The sequence below is a fragment of the Passer montanus genome, unplaced genomic scaffold (assembly GCF_014805655.1).
Source record: "Passer montanus isolate IOZ18808 unplaced genomic scaffold, ASM1480565v1 scaffold81, whole genome shotgun sequence".
In the NCBI taxonomy this organism is placed as follows: Eukaryota; Metazoa; Chordata; class Aves; order Passeriformes; family Passeridae; genus Passer; species Passer montanus.
Window position 1 is genome coordinate 234873 of NW_024373368.1, and position 21006 is coordinate 255878.

The 21006-nt window shown below is 50.9% G+C and overlaps 3 protein-coding genes across 4 annotated transcripts; 2 read left to right on the forward strand and 1 right to left on the reverse strand.

Moving 5' to 3' along the window:
* Window positions 1-4191: 4191 nt before the first annotated feature.
* Window positions 4192-5472, forward strand: LOC120513473 (C-C motif chemokine 5-like). The gene is made up of 3 exons (XM_039732958.1): window positions 4192-4317; window positions 4587-4698; window positions 5159-5472. Exons 1-3 carry the CDS (start codon window positions 4245-4247, stop codon window positions 5256-5258), a joined length of 285 nt encoding a protein of 94 aa, XP_039588892.1. The 5' UTR covers window positions 4192-4244; the 3' UTR covers window positions 5259-5472.
* Window positions 5473-5983: 511 nt separating this feature from the next.
* On the forward strand, window positions 5984-11648 carry LOC120513455 (E3 ubiquitin-protein ligase TRIM39-like). 2 transcript variants are annotated; one of them, XM_039732918.1, is made up of 6 exons: window positions 5984-6630; window positions 7249-7344; window positions 9162-9389; window positions 9494-9516; window positions 10075-10187; window positions 10688-11648. In XM_039732918.1, the coding sequence occupies exons 1-6, from the start codon at window positions 6193-6195 to the stop codon at window positions 11257-11259; spliced, it is 1470 nt and encodes a 489-aa protein (XP_039588852.1). In that variant the 5' UTR covers window positions 5984-6192; the 3' UTR covers window positions 11260-11648. The 2 variants fall into 2 exon arrangements, with proteins under 2 accessions (XP_039588852.1, XP_039588851.1); XM_039732917.1 differs by having other exon boundaries at window positions 5986-6630; window positions 9159-9389.
* A 6289-nt stretch (window positions 11649-17937) lies between these two features.
* Window positions 17938-19661, reverse strand: LOC120513452 (C-C motif chemokine 4 homolog). Its single transcript, XM_039732916.1, has 3 exons — window positions 19398-19661; window positions 18800-18914; window positions 17938-18364 (listed from the first exon to the last, which is right to left on the reverse strand). Exons 1-3 carry the CDS (start codon window positions 19465-19467, stop codon window positions 18277-18279), a joined length of 273 nt encoding a protein of 90 aa, XP_039588850.1. The 5' UTR covers window positions 19468-19661; the 3' UTR covers window positions 17938-18276.
* Window positions 19662-21006: the final 1345 nt, after the last annotated feature.

A 21006-nucleotide genomic window follows, 5' to 3' on the forward strand; every position in this document is an offset into this window, starting at 1 on the left:
GCTTTCATTGGTGCCCCAAATTTGTCTTGGAAAATTGCATGGACTGCAGCAATTTATTTCTGCCTTGCTGTGTGCTTAGAAACTGTTGGAGTCTTTCTGCTGATATTTGCCAAAAATATTTATCTGGAAGCACATCCTGGTGTGCCTGTAGATTTCAGTCCAGGGATTTCAATGCAATTTCACAAGCTGCTCCTGATGATCCTATTGGAGCAGTTGTCCTGGAGAATCAAAGATGAACAGTCACAGAGGATGTAGACTAAGGATCCATCTACATCAGCCTTGATACCTCTAGATGTGGCCACAGCAGACCCCCTGAAGAGACAGATCAATATTTGTACTGCACCCTGGAGTGTGCTCCCAGCCTCCAACCATTCTCATTTTCCAGATCTTCTCAAGCTTATCGCCTTGAAATCCAAGCTCAGACTCAAAGAAATTTCCTTGTGCTCACCATATCCCTTGGCAAGGAGCTCCTCATGTGAAGAGCTGCCTCCCTCTGTTCCTTTTGAACCTTTCTCTTGCCCACTCCATTGAATAATCCGTGGTTCCCTCTCTGGTGCAGACAGTGAGTATTCGCTTTGTCCCTCTTTCTAGGCCACTTATCATCTTGCAGACTTCAATTCTCATGTGGAAAGTTGCAATTCTTCTTGAAAATACTTCTTCTCATCTGAGATCTTGCTTGGAGCTTCACCCTGGGATCTGTGGCCCCAGTCATTTTCTTTCTGTTTCCAACTGGTTTGCTCACAGTTAAACCCAGTTTCCCACATTAGTGATCCAGCAGCTCCCAGGAGCACTGTGATAGAGTGATCCCCCAGACATGACTCCAGCCCAGGAGGAGGTGTGGTGGAGCAGGCTACCCTCAGGGCTGAGCAGACGTTTCCTCCCACATCCCCAACCTATCCTGGTGATGGATCCAAAGATACTGTGTTTGGTTTCTATCTATAGCTGAAGCACACCATAAGGCAAAGGTTTTACAGACTCCACAAATAGCCACTATTTAGGATGTATAATATGGAGGAGGTTTTAGAAATCAAAATATTTAGAGGTTTGCATTATTTGACTTGGTAGGAAGGAGCAAGAATACAGAAGGAACAAAGTTGAGGAAAACAGTGAATAAGGGAAATAACAGAGGTGTCGAAACCTCCAGGAATTCCTTTTGGTTGACTAGAAGCAGGAAATACAGCACGGTGAATCTGAAAGGAGAGAGAATTAATTGACAATATTGAGGCACATTTATATTCCTGCTATAAAATACTGATTTTTCAAAACAAATCTTGGCATTTTGATCAAACCTGTAGTTGAATGTTGTGGAGCATCCAGAACATTCAATTAAAGCTGCTCTGAGCTGGGCTGTGTTTATGTGAGCCATCAGCGAGGAGGTTCCAACTCATTCCTCAGTCTGTTCTCCTCCTCTCAGTTTTATTCTGATCCCTGTGTGGAGATGTGTCAGAACAGTGTAGGGTTGGTCTCAATGGGAATTTGTGCAAGTTTGTTTCTGAATGTGTTGGTAGAAATAGAAGGAGCAGGAGATGGAAGGAGTAGATGTTGGTGACACCTGATCTTGCAGGACTTTTCCAACATTAATTATTCTATGGTTCTGTGATTCTGTGACTCACACTGAGCAGTTTATTAGTACTGCTCAGAGAAGACTGTGACAGGTTTAGAGGTTGCCACTGGTGATAACTGGCCACAAAAATGTTGGAGTCTCCTGACCTCCCTCCCCACTTCAGCCATATTTATATTATTTTCTTGGGAAAAGATAAAGTTACAGTTGATGTCATTTACAGGTTAGGTGGAGTTTGATTGACTTTAGTTAGTAGTATAAATAGACGTGAGAAAAGTAATATGTATTTCTGAGTTAAGCAAAGTTCAGCTTTTGATTTCCATCTAGATCACTCCTGTGACTTAGTTTCCATTAGCTGCATTGTTTTCCATGGAGTCTATCCACAACACTGCTGTGTCACTCCATCTTTTGTTTTATATTTGCTTTGATTTCAACGGAGAATTACTGCACTGCCTCTGTGTTGCTCCATCCTTTGTTCCATGTCTCCCTTGGAGTGGCACACCAAGCTCCATCAGCATTCCTGCTCCTAAGCTGTGCAGGCAGTTTGTCCCTGTCCTTGCACTCCTTCTTGCTGAGCTTTGGGTTTCAGTCTCCTCACACCTTTCTTGTCCCACTCTGTGCAGTGTGGGGGGAGTGGATCCATGATGGTGGTAGGACTTCATACTCTTGGAGGTACCAGGTTTCATCCCAGTATCTGAATGAGCTCTGGAACAGAGAACAAGGCAAGTCATGCAGCAGGAAGGATCCCAGAGGAATCCTGAGCTTGTCAGCTGTTTGGAGCAGGATATTCTGAGTCTTCTTCACAAGTAAAACCTCAGCCTTGATTCTGACTGTCTCAACTGACCCTTACTTGGGGAGTTTAACCCCTTAGCAGGAGCTGGGATTAAAGTGAGCCAATCCATGGAGAAAGAGCTTCAGAGAAGGGGACGGATGTGCCAAGGCTAAGCTGGGGACTGGGCTGTAAAGGCAGCAGAGAATCCATGGGCTGTATGGAGCCTGCCTTCCTGCTGTGGGAAGGGGCAGGTATGTCTCTGCTAAGGAAATGTCTTTCCAGAAACCCAGCAACATGCTGTGTGCTCCCAGAGCTCTGTGGACAGGTCCTCCTCAACTGCCCACTCCTCAGGCTTGTAGCTGCACCTCCCTAGCACCAAGGCATCATGTGAGGTCTCACCCAGGCTGTTTTATTCATGCTTAGTAACAGAGTGTTGTAGTGAGAGAAGAAGCTTTGTGTAAAACAAACTCCACCATGGCAGCACCCTGCACCCTTCAATGAGTCTGCCTCACTTTTCCAAGGAGTTCAGTCTCCTGAGATGTGCTGATTACCTATCACACATGCACATATGCCCTGGAGCACTTCGGAGCCCCAGGCCTGCAATCCACCCTTCCAAGCAATATCTTAATTTCCCTTTGATTTCCTCTTCTGGCTTCCTACAAGGAACCCCACTTTGTGTGGGGGATTCTATTTTGTGATCATCCTCCTCCATAGAGGAGCCAGACCCCTTTTGTTACTGGACCATCAGGAAAGGCAGCCTGCTCCTGTGGCTTTCCCATTATGGCTGTGGTTGCCCAGCACCCAGACACATTTCCTAGCACCATGGAGACTTCGCTCTTCCTCCACTCTCCTGAGGCTTTGTCCACAAACCTTTGCCTGGAAAACAGCAGAGCCCTTCTGGAGGGATGTAACATTTCCAAAAGTTTTTCTGACAGTGCAGAGACACCTTTCCTATCCCAAGCAATATGTGCTAAATCAGCCAATCTTTTCTCTGTGTGTGTTTGGCAGCTGGGACAATGACAGAGCAGTGTCAGGAGGGTGCTAGTGCTACCCTGATAAAACCAAATAACCATCTTTGTCAGCTTTCCTCTGCTAACATAGTCATCAGCTCCTAAAGTTCTCTGTGGGCAACAGTGGCCGATTCCCATGTCCATGAAGAGTTGAATACTATTTTAACTGTCACTAGTATTTGAGAAGTTGTGATGTAGCAGAAGCGGTTCCCTAAAGACTTGTTGCAAGACATACTCAAGGACCTAAGAGAAGCCCAGGTCTGGAACTGCACCAAGCTCCACCCTCTGCTCTGCACATTTATGCACCGATGGCCTTCAGAGTCCCACGGAGGAAGCCCACATTGCAAGTGGGATCCAGCATGGCTGGGTGGGCACATGGGTGGTCAGCCTGACTCTCAGACATTCCCTGCTCTAGTTGCTGTGCAGAGGTGAGGTCTCCTGCTTGTCCATGCTGTAGATGTTCTGGGAAACACAAGTGCCTGACAACCATGGTTGGCCTTCATCCACTGCTGTGACTTCTAGGCAAGAGGTCCACCTACTGATCTTCCAAATTACTAATTCTGGGTTTTCTGCAGAGCCCTTAGGTTAGGGGAAATGAAATGACAGGTCATATCCTGTTCTCTGTCCTCTCATAGTATCTTATCACCCATAGTATCGTACCCTGTGCCATGTCAGGGCGCTGCTGTCATCAGGGCTCTGGCCAGTTTCCTCTGCAGGGCTGTGTGGTATCCTTGACACTGCACTTTTTCCATTGTGTCATGGCTTTCAGCAATGTTTCCATCCTTGGTTCCTGTCTCCCTATATAAAGAGGGCTGAACCCAGGAATCCCACACCAGGCACAGTGACGGACACTGCAACAGTCCAGCTTCACTCCTACAATTCACCTCCATCCAACAAAACCATGAAAACCTTCACAGCAGCCCTTTCTGTACTTTTTGTGGTTGTCTTCTGCTACCAGGCCACCTCTTCGCCAAGTGAGTCCAATCTCTCCTCTCCAAGGAGCTGTCTCCTCTTTCTGTCTGCTGTATAAGGTCTAGTAATGCTTGGCAGCTCTCTCTTACGAGCATCTGCTGTAGGAAAGGAGAGGCCTGTCTTACCTTGGCTCCCTGATGGGAAGATGGCTGTGGTGGGAGCCCACTGTGGGAGCAGCACTTCCTCCAGTGGGAATCTTCTCATCTTCTGACCCTACTTCTCCCCGTTGGCACTTTTCCTGGTCTGATGTAACAGAAAACTTCTCTTCCAGTTTCTCTCAGCTTTGGTCCCTGCTGTGTTGCGTACATCACCAGACCATTGCCCTTGAGCCGTGTGGTAAAGTATGAGCGTACGGGCGACCACTGCTCTCTACCAGCTGTGATGTAAGTAGATGTCAAGCCCTGCTTCTGGTGACCCTGCTTGTCCTGAGAGTGTGAGGGAACCCCACATCATACCTCATCCTGACATGGAAAAGCACTGGGCAGGGCTCTCCCATGTGAGGAGAGCAGCCTGGGAACATGTCAGAGGGCAATCCCACATTCCAGGCAGCCAGTTTGTGGACCTCCTTATTAGATTTGAGCCAAAAGAGCTTTTGCTGGTCACCCCCCTCACCCCAGGTAGTGGGACCCAGCCAAGATGGTGAGATGCTGGGACAAAGTGGTTTAAGTGCAGAGAGCAGGACACCTGTAAGGACATGGAGCCACCCTCACCTCATTTCCCTGTGGTTGTTTTGCAGCCTGTAGAGGTATCTGGTGGGTGTCACTGTTGGCATGGAGCAGGTGGTCCCACTCTCCTCTCTGTCTTCCTTTCCTTCTCCTCTCCTCACTGGATTTCCTTTTCCAGATTTACCACCATCCAGGACAAGCTGGTCTGTGCCAACCCTAATGACAAGTGGGTCAAGGACATAAGGAATCAATTAAAGGACAATAAGCACAGTGGATGAGCAATACCCTGCTCTCTCCAAGCACCTCTCTTCAGCAAGGACGTGCTCTCATGGACACCTCGAAGACATATTCTATTTTCTCATTGCCTGGGAATTTGGCAGAGTATTCAACTCAGTCTTTAGCTCTTTTATGGAAGGTTGTGCAAAGGCAGTCTTAATTTATTTGACATTTTCAGTGAAACTTTTCGTTCTCCTTTGTACTGAAGATGTTAAAGTTTTTTTTTTTTATAATAAAAAGGAGCAAAATTTGCAACTTCTCCCAGTGGTTCTTGGGATTCAGAGACTGGGGTGTGTAGCAATGGCTGGAAGGGGGTCAGGGCTGACACTCGAGGGTTTATGGGTGATGGGGTGACACCTGGCTGTCCCCCAACCCCTCTGTGCATGCAAGGGAGAGCACTGATCCTGCCTGTCCCGCCTGCCTCCTGCCGCGGCACGTTCCCAAAATCCCGACTCTTTGCAGTGGGTGCGTGTCACGGGCGATGTTCTGGCACAATTGTCGGGGTGGCGAGGGGTCCTTTACCTCAGCCAACATCTCTGGGCAGCGGGCAGGTGCCTCAGGGGCTCCACGGGCTGCTGAACTCTGCCACCACCAGTCCCGCCCGGGGCTCTCTGGCCGCGGGTTATTTCTGGCGCTTCCCAATCTGTGCCGCTCTCGCCGCGGGGTTTTTCTGTGGCTTTGCCCCGCCGGGCTGGAGGCAGTCCCAGCCTTTGGGGCCGGCTGCAGCTGTCCCGGCCGGTGCCAGCTCCTCCCCCCGCAGCACGGAGGCTCCGTGCCCGGTGCTACCCGGCGGCGAGGCCGGCTCGTCCTCCAGGCTTTCATGGCGCTGCTGGTTCTTGCTCACCGTGGGGCTGTGCCAGCCATGCCTGCCTGCGAGCTCGCCTTTGCTGGTTGACGAGGGGCGAGGGAAGTGCCCGTGGAGAGCAGCGGGCCACCATGGCGCTGGCAGGTGCCCTGGAGCGGCTGCAGGAGGAGGCCATTTGCCCCATCTGCCTGGAGTACATGAGCGAGCCGGTCAGCATCGACTGCGGCCACAACTTCTGCCGAGGCTGCATCGCCAAGCACTGCCAGGACAAGGGGCTGTGGGCCGACGGGCCATTCTCCTGCCCGCAGTGCCGGGCCTCCTGCCACCGCAGCGGCTTCCGACCCAACCGGCAGCTGGCCAACATCGTGGAGAGCATCCGCCAGCTGGGGCTGCGGGGCGGCCTGGGGCCCGAGCTGGAGCCGGGGACCCCCCTGTGCCCCCAGCACGAGGAGCGGCTGAAGCTGTTCTGCGAGGAGGACGAGGAGCCCATCTGCGTGGTGTGCCGGGAGTCGCTGCAGCACCGCCCGCACACCGTGTACCCCATCGAGGAGGCGGCGCACGTCTACAAGGTAGGGGGGGGTGAGGCACCGCGGTCCCTGTCCTGCCCCGAGGCACACTGGCACCGGTGTGCGGCCACCGGCACCCCAGCACACTCAGTGGCATCGCTGGGAAAGCAGAAGGAGGGACGGTGACCTCCCCCCCGCAGCCGTCCTCGCTGCAGCGATAAGGCTGGACCCGCCTTGTCTTCCACATTGTTGGTGGATCCAGGCTCACCCTGTCCGTCCAGCTCCGGGACGCAGCCTGGCTCCCTGCCCATTCACAACCCCTGGAGAAGCTGAGCCGGTGGGTTCCAGAGGACGTTTTGCTCCGATGGAGGGATGCTGGCACCCAAATCCCACATCCCAGCTATGATCCTGGCAGTGCCACCATCCACCCTTCACCCCAGTGTTGAAAGAGGGCTGTTGCTTTGGTCTCCAGTGAGGGAAAACATAGGGGGAAGCTGCGGAGCATGGAGAGGGTTAATGCTGTGAGCAGAGTGAAAAGCACAGCTGCTTTGTTCGGGTGCCAGTGCCTGGCACTGCCTGGCACTGGGTCAGTGTCTCCCCCCAGGCAGAGGGGACCCAGCCAACCTGCAGTGCTCAGCAGGTGCTGTTTGGGTGAGTTGAGCCCATTTTTCCTCTTTCCAGGTCAAACTCCAGAAATCGCTGGAGAGTCTTTTAAAGGAAGTGGAGGAGGTGAAGAAGCGTGAGTCAGCAGAAAGGATGAAAACCCAGGAGTGTAAGGCAGGTGCCTGTCCTTAATTCTTAAAGAATGAGCTTAAGAGATATCAGGATTTTTAAAAAAGCCACCCTGAAGGATCTTGTCTGGGACACAGATTTATCATTGTCTCCAGGCTGTGTCCCTGTGTTCTGCTGTCACATGTATGAGCAATGCTGGAAGCCAGGCTCTTTAACCATGTGCGGCTCTATAAAAAGATTTGCAAGGAGCAGCATGCCAGATTCCCTGGAATCATGAGGACTTTATGCTGGTTAAACAAGTAGACATGGGCTATTTTTTATTGCCTTTTGTTTTACAACATGTGCTTGAGTTCCAAGCCAGGCGTGAGCTGTGTGATGAGCTCTGCTCCACAGCAACAGGAACCAGAAGTGTTTTCATAAGAAAAAAAAAAAAGCTGAATTACTGCAACCCTGTCTCACTCCAGACAGTTCTGGGAAGAGCAGATGCCAGAAAACAGCTGCATTTCAAGTCTCTTGGGGTGAAAGCTGGGAAGTAAAAGTAACTGCAGAAAAGGAAATGAAACTGCTGGATGAGTTATCCAGCCATGAATTTGAGCAGATGGTTAGTCAGCTCTGGCAGGGAAGACAGGTTTCTCTGAACTCCCCTAGTTTTTCGCTCAACTCCCTTGCCTGTGGCAGTCCAGACAAGTGGGGGTGGGTTTTAAGGATGTTCCTATGAGCCCTCTCTCCCCATTGTGGGAGAGGGACAGAGATTGTGAGAGCTGTGTCACTGTCCTCTCATCTGCCTGCGTCAAGGCTCAGGGTCGTGGCTCAAGTGCCTCCAGTTTCCTCTGGTAGTGCTTTTATAGCAAAAAGAGCAAAAAGTCCCATGTGAATGGTGGGGGGAAGAGGCTGCCCTGGCTTATCAAGTCTTCATGACTCAGGTCCAAGTACTTGGATGGGGAAAAAAAAGGAGTTCAATTTCCTTTCCTTTATCTTTTTCATTCTGTGGTTTCCTGGCCCAAGCTCACTGCACAGTGTCTTTCTGCAGCTCCAGTTTTCCAGTCAGCTTTTAGGGATGAGGTGAAAAGCCCTAATGCACTGGCAGACCCTGCCAATTGCTGGCTCTTCACCTTGTAGTGAAACCTGGGGAGCCTCCTGGGCTTCTGCCTTTCCATCCCTCCACAGCCCCACGGCTTCCTTTACATGGCAGATAGAGACAGGACATGAGGGAACCGTCTTGAACTAAGAGAGGAGAGATTTAGATTAGATATAAGGAAGAAATTCCTCCATCTGAAGGTGCTGAGGCCATGGCATAGGTTGCCCAAAGCAGCTTTGGCTGCCCATCCCTGAAAGTGTCCAAGGCCGGGCTAGATTTGGTTTGAAGCAACCTGATCTAGTGGAAGGTGTCCCTGCCCATGGCAGGGGGTAGAAGCAGATGGTCTTTAAGATCCCTTCCAACTGAAACCATTCCATGATTTTATGACTTTCCTACCTCTTGCTCTTATCTGGGGATTTTCCCAGCATTGTCCACCTGCTCAATCCGGTTTATTAGCCTGGATTTGGCTGGAGGTATGAGTTGTAATAAAAACCTACACCTGAGAGCATTTCCCTCCAGCCCAACACACCCCAGACCTCTGGAGTCCAGCTGAGCAGAAATGCCCCAGGCAAAGTCCTGCTGCTGGTAAACTGAGGATGTGGAGTGGGAACTACAGTGAGCTGGAAGCACAAGTTTGCCTCTGGCTGGTTTTTAAATTCATGCACTTATGACAAAAATGCAGCGTTTTCCCAGGGCCTGATGCTGGGCATGGATGCCAGAGCATCCGGCTCTGTCTTGGCTGCCTGGATAAAGTTCACCCCATGAATCTTCTTATCCCAAGGAGACAGTAAAGAAAAAGCGGGAGAGGATTGTAAGTGAGTTTGGGAAGCTGCATCGGCTGCTGGCTGATGAGGAGAAGCTACTGCTCCAGAAGCTGGAGGAGGAAGAGAAGCAGATTCTGCTGCTGATCAATGAAAACCTGGCCCGGCTGGTGGAGGAGAAGTGCTTGCTGGAGGAGCTGATCGTGGAGATAAAGGGGAAGAGCCAGCAGCCAGCTGATGGGCTGCTCAAGGTTAGGCTTTGCCACCAGCACCACTGACTCAGTCCCAGTGCCTTTGTCACCTGGGTGGGTGGCTTGGCCCAGACAAACCCAGAGTCGTTTTTGTCTTCTTCTAGGACATGAAAAGCATCCTGAGTAGGTGGGTGATTTTTCCTGGTAGGTGCCATGATTATTCCGGGTAGGTACCCATGATTATTCCTGGCAGGTACCCATAGTTATTCCTGGCAGGCACCATGCTTGTTCCTCCTATTGTCCTGGATGCCTCCAGGCTTTGAGGCAGATGTTTGCATCTGTTCCACAACAGCCACCCCATCCTCCCAGCATCTGCTTTGGTCCTCATGGGATAGACACAGGAGGGACTGAGACAATCCCTCAGAGGGTCCAGCCTCTTTTTCCAGGGGCTCAGAGCCAAGGTCTTGCCTGGCTTGTGACTTGTGAGCTGCATCCCCTCCTAAGGGATGTGCTGCCCAGTGGCTTTGTTCCTTCCTTCCCCAGGCCTGCCACTGCTGCTCCCTGTATTGTTTGACTCTGATCTCATTTGGATTGCCAATGTGCAAGTAATTATCCCTAGTGCTCTTCCCAGCCAGAGCTCCAGGGAGGCGATGGGCAACAAAAGGGCATTGACCCCCCCCACCAGCTGGAGAGGGGCCATGGTGCAGGCTCTGGATACAGCTCAAGGGCATCCTTCCCTTCTCAGGTGTGAAGGGGTAAAGTTCCAATCCCCCAGAGCTGTGTCTGTGACCCTGAAGGAAAACTACAGCATTCCTGAGCGCTGCCTGGGCATGAGGGACATGCTGAAGAAGTTCAAAGGTGAGGGGGCAGCTCCTGGCACAGTTGGGCTCTGGTTTTCCTCAGTACCCTGGGGCACAGGGAGGTTTTTCCAATAAGCTTTGTCCAGCTGCTCTAAATTTGTGTACTGATGAGTTCAGGCTGGTTTCATGGTGGGAAGACCTTTGTTGTAGTCTTGGATGGATTGTGAGGGGACCCTGAAGCCCAGGATGTCCCTCGGGGGTTTCAGGTGCCATGTTGCCCGTGACCTCTTGCTTTCAGACCTCTTTCTGAAGCTGTGGAACTGCCCTCCTTGGCTTGGCTCTGCAGTCTGACACCAAATATTTTGATGTGGCTGATTTTCTATGTTACATTTCCCTGCTGCCAGGCAGTGCTGGGAGCTGTACAAAACCACGAGCGAATAATTGTGGGATGTGGGGTGGTTTGGGAGAGCCCAGCATTCAGGTCACAGGCACCTGTTTGTGTCTGTGCCTGCAGATGCCTGAAGCCTTGTCCATCCTTCCATCCTTCTCTCTGTCCAGTGGACGTGATTCTGGACCCAGAGACGGCACACCCAGACCTCACTGTGTCTGAGGACCGCAAGAGCGTCCGGCGTGGGAGCAAGAAGCTGCTTCTGTCCCTCTTCGACAACCCCAAGAGGTTCGGCACCACCCCAGTGGTGCTGGGCAGTCCGGGCTTCTTCTCGGGCCGCCACTACTGGGAGGTGCAGGTGGGAGACAAGCCCGAGTGGGGCCTGGGGCTGTGCCGAGAGGCTGCCGGTCGGAAAGGCTCTGTCCTCTTCTCCCCCAACAATGGTTACTGGGTGCTGCGGCTGCAAAATGGGGGCACCTACGAGGCCCTGACCGTACCCGTCTCCCCCGTGACCCTGAGTGTGAGACCCCGGCGCGTTGGGATCTTCCTGGACTATGAGGCGGGAGAGATCTCCTTCTACAACGTAAGCGACCGCTCCCACATTTACACCTTCACTGACAAGTTCTCAGGCAATCTCCGGCCTCTCTTTTTCTTGGGTGCCTTTTTGGGGGGCAGAAATGCAGAACCCTTGGTGATCTCCTGGGTCAGGGACCCACAGGGGACCGGATGCATCATCTTGTGAGAATGGCTGCCGTGGTTTGTCACTGGTGGGCAGAGACCTGCGAGCCCAACCAGCTTCTCCCAGTGAGTGGGGCAGTGCTAGGGGAAAACCTCAGTGCCCTGGTGAGTGTTCTGGCAGGATTCTCACATGGTTCTGGCTGCTGGGGTGACCTGCCATGTGTGACACCCACTGTGTGCCATGTGTTAGGAAGGCACTTTGCAGCAGGAATGTGCCATAACCCTCTGTGCCACTAGTGGGGACAGGGGGGTCCCCTGATCACTGATGCCCTGATACTCATCTCACAGGCTGCTGGAGCAGGGTATATGCCCAGCCTGCCATGTAGTGCCTTGATGTGAATTGTATTGGAATAAAGCAATAAAGGCTTGATTTGAGGAACCTTGTGTGGTTAATGGTTTGGGTTTGTAGTGCTGCTACTCTGAAATATCTCAGAAGGCAAAGGGTTCTGTGGACCTGATCCTGTCCAGCCCAGAGTGTCCTTGAGAGATTCCACTGTGGCATCTGTGGGACACAGCAGCACTCTCCAGACAGGGATTTGGGAGTGGCAGCTGCCTGTGTGGTGGCTTCACCCCAGCCTTGTGGTAGTGGGGCCTGGGGTGAAGAGAGAGGACATCTGTTTGGTTGTGGCTGGTCCCTGGGCTGCTGTCTCTGGTCCCCTGGTCAAGAGATCCCTTCCAGATCTGTCAGCTCCAGCCCTTCCACCCCCACTCAAAACCCCATGGGTGGGAAAGCTCCAAGTGTGGGGAGCTGCGCATCACAAGGCAGCTCCTCACACTTGGAGGTACTTCAGGGTACTTCAGGGCTGCAAGATCCAGGGAAAGAAAAATAGCCCAAACTCTGTCTCCAGTGTTCACCTTTGGTCTGTCCATCCCCTGGGACATCCCTCCTCCAGGCTGTCTTGCTGCCCAAAGGCTCTTGCCTTGAACAGACTGCCAGTGTGTCACTGGAGGAAAAGCTCATCTAAGCCTGAGTGGGGCTGTGGTCTCTTTGCACAGGCACAGGAGGCAGGAGACACTGCCCTGAGTGCACAAAATACTGCCCCATGGCACATGGGGTGCATGCACTGCCACCAGCCCTGGACCACCAGCTGGAGTGGATATGCAGTGTGTCCTTCAGACAGAAATCAAGAAGCTGCTCAATTTGAAGTGTGATTCAATGCAAACAAAACGAGATTTGGTAAAACATAGTCTGAAATGCTCAGCACAATTTATCATAGAGTCCTGGACTGGTTTGGGTTGGAAAGGACTTTAAAGCTCATGTTGTTCCACAGCCTGCCATGGGCAGTGACACCTTCCACTGTCCCAGGTTGCTCCAAGCCCTGCCCAATCTGGCCTTGGACACTTGCAGATCTGCGGCAGCCACATCTTCACTGGGCAACCTGTGCCAGGGCCTCCCTACCCTCAGAGGGAAGAATTCTTTCCCATATCCCATCCAGCCCTGCCCTCTGGCAGTGGGCAGCCATTCCCCCTTGTCCTGTCACTCCAGGCTCTTGTAAATTGTCTCTCTCCAATTCTCTGGGGATGTCATGGATGATGCTTTAGGAGTCTTCTAGTGAATAAATTAGCTGGACTGGGAGAGCAGTTCCTCTTGGCTGAGTTTTGCTCTGTTTTGGGGAGTCCCACACTCCTTCAGGATCTTTCTTTTGGAGGCTGCAGAACAGAGAGAACAGACTAGTGAGACAAGCTCAGTCACAGCTTTGCCACATGCCAGGAAGGAGAAGGATGATAGGTCTCAGTGGGTCCTGCAGTGCATTGACACCCTGGAGATATTACATGGAGATAGTGATCTTACTTACTGTATTACTGTGATTGTGATTCACTCACTGGAGAAGGAGTCTATGGAGCCTGAGGAGATAAGAAAGGACACAAACTTCAAGGCCTTAACAAAGAGCTGAAAGCAGAGGTAGTTGGTGGAGGGAGTGGTGAGGACAGCCACAGAAACCTGTTGTGCAGGGAAGGAACCAGGGTAAATGTCACTGAACCAGGAGTGGGAGGAGCTGGTGGAATAGAAACTGTCCAAAGCAACCTGATCCTGGCAGGTGACAGACAAGTGGCATTTGTTGCAGTGCTGGGGGAGTAAAGTGTTTCCAGAAGAAGCAGAAGGAAGTGCAACAATTCGGAGATCTTGCAAGCAGGGGAAGAAATGAATGAGTAGAAAGGATGTGAGCTCACCCCAATGCAGCATCCAAAGTGTTTATAGCAACCATGAATTTGCCTCCCCCAAGAAGGACAGTGGAGGTCAAAGGTATGAGATAGTTCTGAGTAGGCTCCCACATTTTCTGTCTGGTGGACTCTGCATCACGTGCTTCTGAGAAACTGCTTGGAGCAGATACCAGTCTGCCCTCTGATGCCCAGACTATTTGGCAATGGGCAGCTGGAGAGCAGCTGGGAGCACTGGGACCTGGCTTTGGGAGCTCCCTGCTGCCCTGAAACTAATCCTGGAGTGATTTGCAAGCAGGATTTCTCTTTAAGCCACGACAAGTGGAGTTTGTCCCTGTCCTTGGTGGCAGTGCATTGATGTCTGGCTATAGCCTCCACACAAACCCTGTCCTGCAAGGACCAGATTCCTGCTCAGCCTCATCCAGAGGGAATGGCTCACAGCACAGTAGAGAATCATAGAATCATGGAATTGTTCAGGTTGGAAAACACCTCTAAGGTCACAGAGTCCATCTATTACCCCAGCAAGGACTGTTCTGCTCAAGGGGTGTGGTTTGGCTGAAGGCAGGAGTCCCTTGAGATCCAAATCCGGCAGAGGGACCATGGATTGGGTGTTGCTGTTTTTGTGAGCAATCAGTAGATTAAAGTAACACTTTAGGCATTGGCTCCTTGGGCAGTTTGTTCACTCCCAGGCACTGGCGGTGTCCCCTGTTGTGATTCAGCATAGTTAGCAGACCTGCAGCTTTGTGCTTTCTTGAAAATGTTGCATCCTTCTCTTCTAGAATCAAATGCTTCGTCATCTCAGGGGGATGTGAGTCATCATCTGCGTCTTTCTAAGAATTCAGCAGAAATGTTCTTTTGGGTCCTCATGGCCACTTCTGCCTTTTGTTTGCCATCACAGGGAAGGCAACAGCCAGGCACAATTTCTTCTGTAATACGTATGTGTCTTCCTTAGCCCTGGAAATCTGGGATATTTCACCACTTTAGGAAAACACTACTTTTGTATGCAGCATACAAAACAATCTCCTTTTTATTATATTTTTGGATTCTGGTCCCTCAGAAGTGACACACCCCCTGCTCATGGTGTCTCTGGGAAGAGCTGCTCTGGATGCAGGACTGAACCTCCCCTTCCTGTGGCAAACCAGGGCCCTGGGATGGGGAGGAAGGCACGAAATTTACACTTCTGGGTGCACAAACATTTTGCCTTCAGTGTGTCTAATTCCTCTCTGAAAAGTGGAGATGTAAAAGCTCAGACCATGAACATTGACTGGCTTCAATCCACATCCCCATCAGCACAGCCCAGCTCCTCCTCCTGTGAGATGCTGGACTCCAGCCTCCAATTCCTCTGGTATTAGATGTGCCTCAAAATGCCTACAGACACACTAGAGTGATGTAAACAGCAAATACGGAGACATGTGCACATATATTATAATAATGACGTTCTTATAATAGTAGTGATTGAATTTTTGTTCACAGCTAGGCTTGCCCAGGACTTTTGTCAAAAAAAACCCCAAAACCAAAAAACTTAACCAAACAAACCAACCCCCACAAAACAAAACAAAACAAAACAAAACCAAAAAACCAAAAAAAAAACCCCAACCAAAACCAAAAATATAATTATTTTTATATACATTGTGCAAAACATTCAGTAAATTCCACACTCTGATTTCAGGATGAGTAGTTTACAAATTCCAAAACCCCTAACAGCATTGTTCTTGTTTTGATCTGAATCTAGAGAAAATTCCCCTGAAAACCACCCTCCTCTTGGTCCCAGCCTCACTTTTCTCATCTGTTGCCTCCAGCTTAAGGACCCCTTCTAGTTCAGCATGTTCTGTGATTCTGGTGTCCACCTGCTTGAGCACCCCTTGAGACCATTTATGGGAGAGATGAGCACCACAATTAGCCCTGAGCTCTGGGCATGAACTTCCTGGGGAGAAAAAACTCTTCACCATGAGGATGGTGAGGCCCTGGCACAGGTTGCCCAGAGCAGCTCTTGCTGCCCCAGCCCTGGCAGTGTCCAAGGCCAGGCTGGATAGTGGAAGGTTGTGGCAGCAGCTCTCTGGCTACAGAGAGCAACAGGCACAACTTTCCCAGGCATTGTGCTGGGAAAGGCTGTGAGACCAGAGAAAAGAATGAGAAACAATTCTTATCTTCACTTGCTGCCCCTGTTGCTGTGAACATGTGGAATGCGTTGTGGAGATTTGTTTACCAAAGGGTGGTTTCTTGATTGGCCAGTGGTGATGGTGTTTGGATTGACAGACCAATTGGGTCCACTTGTATCATAACTGTCTATAAAAGTAATGGGTTTCTTAATAAATACAGTTTAATAAAGTGATTGATCAGCCTTCTGTGAATCATTGAGTCAATGCTAATTATTACCCAGCTGGGGACCTGAGATGACAGAAGGTGGGGTGGAACAGGATGAGCTTTGAGGCCCCTTTGAACTGAAGCCATTCCATGATTTTATGATTCCATGATTCTGTGACCCAAGGATTGCACAGTATGAGGGTCTCCTCGCATGCTTCAGCTCTAGCAGCAGAATCAGCCTCAAACAGCTGCAGCAACCACAAACACATCCAGTGCGCATGGCAGGGTGATCCCTGGGTGAGGACCTGAGCTGATGGTACCATGGGCACTGCAGCCTCTGCCTGCTCTGAGCCACTCCTCATCCTCTGCAGAAGGTGCTCAGTTCTCACCTCTCTGCTGGGGGTGTGGAGTTCCAGCTCTTTGCTGGCTCTTCTGAATTGTTACAGAGAGGTGGGTGCAAGATCAAGAATGACATGAGTAATCCTGGGCTCCCGCAGGCTCCCGGGAGAGCCGTGAGGAGCTAGCTGAGGTACCCTGGAGTCGAGGGGGAGGGCGCGGTGGTGGGAGGCTGGAATGCACCCTGGGTGCTTTAGGACACTGCACAAGAGGTTGTCTGCTGCAGGCTCCAGCAGTGCCTGGGCTGGATGGTAGTCACTGGAGGACCCTGTGCCTTTCCACAAGAAACCTGAGGCTGTGAGGCTGCTCCCAGTGACACAGAGGCAGGCAGGGCTTGTATCCAAGAACGAGTGTGGAGGTTCAAGTGATTTTGGGATAATCCTCTCACAGGTCTTCCCCCTCCTGTCTCCTGCTCGTGCTGTTCCCTGAAGTGAGGGCAGCTCTGGGCACCAGGCTTTGTGCCAATCTCAGTCCTCAGGGTGAATATACAGCAGCGCCCAGGGTGGCTGGTACTCAGTGGCCAAGATGAGTTTGCCTTCTGGAGCTGGCCCTGGGGTGTGCAGGATCTGGTGAGTCCAGGCTTTCACCAAAGCCAGCCCCTTCACATGCCGGCAGTGATGTCCATCTGAACCTCCATGGGCTCCCTCCCCTCCCAGCAGCGTCTCAGGGAAGGGAGCTCTGGTCCTGCACTCTACCTCACTTCCCTCCTCTCAGCTATTTTAAGCTGGATGCAGTCAGCACTGGGGTGGGATGACTGATGGGATCCACAGGGCCCCGTGGGCTGAGGAGCCGGGGGCTGCAGCTCCCCGAGTAAGGAGCGATGTGTTCCTTTCTCCCTCAGACACACCCACGTCCCCCTGATCCTTCCCAGCCCCACCTGATCCTCCTCTCCCTGCTCACCATCCACCCTCTGTGTCTGCTCAAGGTCACGCCTCCCCAGGGCCACCTCCTGCCTGCTGGCCCGTGTCCCACTGGTGTTTATGTTTGAAATCCCAAATCCAGTATGGAAACGCAGTGTGGTAAGCTGGGCATTCTTCCGTGGAGTGCACCAGAGGTCCAGGCAGGAGGAACCCAGATATTCCTGGCTGATCCAACAGACCCCGTCCAGAGCTGATCAGAGCACCCCAAATACCATCAGAGGTGTGGGAAATGCCATCAGGGATGTGGGAAATACCTGCACTGAGGTGGGCTTCATTTCCTTCAGCTCCAGGGGGGCACCACGGGAGATGTTTCCTTGCAGGGGCAGGTCCTGCCCTGGGCTGGGGTCTGGCATGGTCATCTCTGGACACACATCTCCAGACATGAACAGGTTTTGGAGTCAAAGCATTACCGAGAGAGAATATCTGCCAAACTTCATGTCCCAGCTAAATGAGAGCTTAATGAAATAATTCTAAAATTCTTGCAGTGAAACATATTTTTTCCACCATCGGTTATGGAAATAGCTGATCCATTCTATCTGTGGCTCTCAGAAAGCTTTCCCTAAAACAACCAATATGTTAAATTTCAGCCCCTAAAGGTAATATTTTGATTGACTATAACAGAGCCAGGAATGGAATTTTATGAGCTTCCAGTTGTCATAATGAATGGAGATTAAATACCTTTTAAAAAGCTTGAGACAAGTTACCTGAATGTAATCCCTGCCCTTCTCACAACTCCTCCTTCATGGCCTTTCTTGTTATTATTTTGCAAAACAGCATGTTCAGACACCGTAAGCTTGTAGGAGTTTTGACAGTATGGAAAAGGAAATAAAGAACCTGCTATCACGATTATAATTTCAGCTATTGTCATCCCAAAGGATTGTAACAGAGGCAAACACTGAAGATGCTTACAAAAATATTTATTTATTGACATCTGAATTGAATTTTATGTCAAAAATATAGTTACTTAAATACAGAAAATGTAACCTGAGTGTACAGGTAAAAAAAAATAAAATATATATATATACACATATTAAATAAAAATATTTTTTATCTCAGAGTTATTGCACCTGATCCCTCCCCTATAAAAAATTAAATAGCACAACATTAAACTGGGTTTTGGAATGTTTTCAGTTTCTCAGCTAGCTCTAAATGACATTGAAGCACTTCCGATGAAGCCCAGCTGGTCACGCTCATCCATCCCGGCAGCTGGGGTCATGGAGTAGCTGGATCTGTCCAGGACCTCAGTCCAGCTCCAGCTCATTTACGTACTGCTGGACCCAGTCCTCCAAGGGGTTGGCACAGACCTCCCGGCCCTTCCTGGTGATGAACCTGTGGGTGCAAGGAGGTCAGTTTTTGGTGGGAGAGCATTGAATGGAGAATCACAGAATCACAGAATTATGGAATGGTTTGCATTAGAAAACACCTTAGAGCTTATTAAGTTCCACCCCTTGCCATGGGCAGGGACATCTTCCACTAGACCAGGTTGTTTCAAGCCCCATCCAACCCAGCCTTGGATACTTCCAGGGCAGCCCAAGCCCTGCCTCTCCCAAAAATGAGCAGCTCCATGCCTTGCCCATCCTGTCCAGCAGCCACCAGTTTCATCTGCAAAGGAGTAGAGCAGGAGCAGCACATGGCTTTTGTGCTCCAAGCATCACCTTGTACTTCTTGTCTATCCCAGCCTTCCTTCCCTGCCTTTGGAAAAGGGCCTTTCCCTCCTTGGCTCCTCAGCCCAAAACCACCCCCTGCCCCAGAGGAGGGACTTACACCACAGCAGGCTGGGAGCACTGGCTGTTGGTTTCATAGTAATCCTTCACAAAGCTGCGGGGCAGCTGCCGGGAGACGTAGGAGAAGCAGCAGGAGGTTGGTGGGTCGGAGCCAACTGTGAAGAGCAAAGACAGTCATGAGCAGTGGCAAGGGATAGGGACAGGGCAAGGAACTGGGATTACCCATCCCTGGGGCTAGGGAGCAGGGATTATGTGGAGGAGGAAGAGAAAAGATGGGGTCTTTTTTCTTCTTCTTCCTTCAGTTATTTCTCTGTTGGGTTGATACAGCCCATGCCACCAGGCAACATCTCCCAGCCCAAACCTGGCCAGCCCTAGCCTTCCTCATTTGGTGCCCACATTTGATCCCTGTAGCAGGGGTGGGGGGCATGGTTGTGCTTTTATCCTAAAAAGGGTAACAAACCTTAGCTTTTATGCTAATGGTCTTTGAGCTCTTCTTGTCCCACAACCCTGGAGCACCTGCCAGAAGATGGTGGGACAGAGGGAGGGACCCGGAGTGGAATTGCTGTCAGAAGGGGCTGTGCCAGCAGCGACATCTTTCCTGTCCCCAGTTAGGGAGGCTGGAGAGACCCTGGACTTACGTGGAGCAGCAGAGGTCTGGTAGCAGAAGGCAGCAATGAGGATGGTGAGGGCAACCACAAACACCTTCATGTTGCTGGAGAAGTGGCGTCTGGAGCTGGAGCAGTCAAGGGTAGCTTGGAAGCCTCTTTGCTGTCTGGTGCTGAGACCATCAGCAGCCCCTCAATTTATGGAGCAAGAGGTGTGCACAGAGGCTTGCGTAGGCATGGTGGAATTTCCACCAGAGTCCACTTGTGGTGCAGTCTCGTGATGGAACAGAGCAGCCCCAGCTCCGGAAGGAGTGAAGCTCCCTGCTCGATTCAGTGCCTCCCCACTGACACAGGATATGAAACAGTCACTGTGGCTATTTCTGCTTCTCTCATGCCTGTCCCTTAGTAAGAAGTTCCTCCGTGGAGGTTCCTGCATTTGTTAAGTTCCCTGTTACCCAACCTTCCTGGCAGCTTGGAGGGGAGAGTGTATCCATGAAAGAGCTGTGCTGGAGGGCCCAGAAGCATCAGTGGTGTGAGGCTGGTTAGGGAAAAAGAGACTGAAGTCTCCTCCTTTATCGAGGACTTCTTCCATATTTGCAAAGCCCTTGGTGCCCCAGGAGCAGGAGTTGGGAGCTGTCACCAGTGTCCTGCATGTGTTCCCCATGGCTGGAGGTGCCTCAGGACATATCCTGCAGCTGTGACAGAACTGCAGGCACTGGCATAGGTAGTGGTGGGCATGAAAGAGGAATCTGAGAAGCTGAAACACTCAAGTGTCCTCCTCAATTTAAAGGAAAGGAGTGCTGAAATGGGCTACTTGTTGTCTCCTGGAACTGCTTGATGCACCCCAGGTCCTATAAGGAGACATTAAATTACAATTTAATTATACAGTTGGTTTTTTTTAAAATAGAGATTATACAGTTACATTTCAAGAGCTACTGGTAATCTGTGCATGGGGATGCAGAGAGCTGAAAGAAGTGTAGATATTTGTAACCCTGAAGATGAGGCAGAAGGAGTTCCAGGAACAGGGTGAGGAAGGAAACAGTGATTCTGAAAATGAGGAGCAGATTAACTGTGCAGTGAGAGCATGGGCAGAAAATGGGATGTTGGGAAGAAAAGGGTATCCTGTTCCAGCTGATGAGGGAAAATGACCACAGACTGGGGAAGCAGTACAATGTGTAGGAGAGAGTAAGAGTTCTGTGAAGGCTGGGCAAGTGATGGGTCACTGGGAAGAAGCTACCACCCTTCACACAGAGAGCCATGGAGGTCTGACAGACTTCCCGAGGAGGAGAGGGAAGGCCAGGCAGGGAGGTGATGAGCGCTTTGGGAAGAGCTGAGGGCTGTCCAGCTGTAGTGAGATGTTCTTAGAAGGATATTTGTTCTCTACAGGAAAGAAGACATTCCTGGGGAATGTCTCCATTTTGTTATCTGGAGTGGTGATGTCTTGATAGACACTGCCTAAATACCAGTGGAAGGTTTATAACGTAAACCCTAACCTCACCCTGGCCCCTCTGCACTCCCCCTGGCAGCACTGGGCACTGACTCATCCTATTTCTATTAAAGGTTTCCAGTTATTGCCCCAAGAGCCTTCTGTAAATAACTTGGTGTTTTCCCAACATCCTTTAGTCCTCCACCAGCCCGTGCT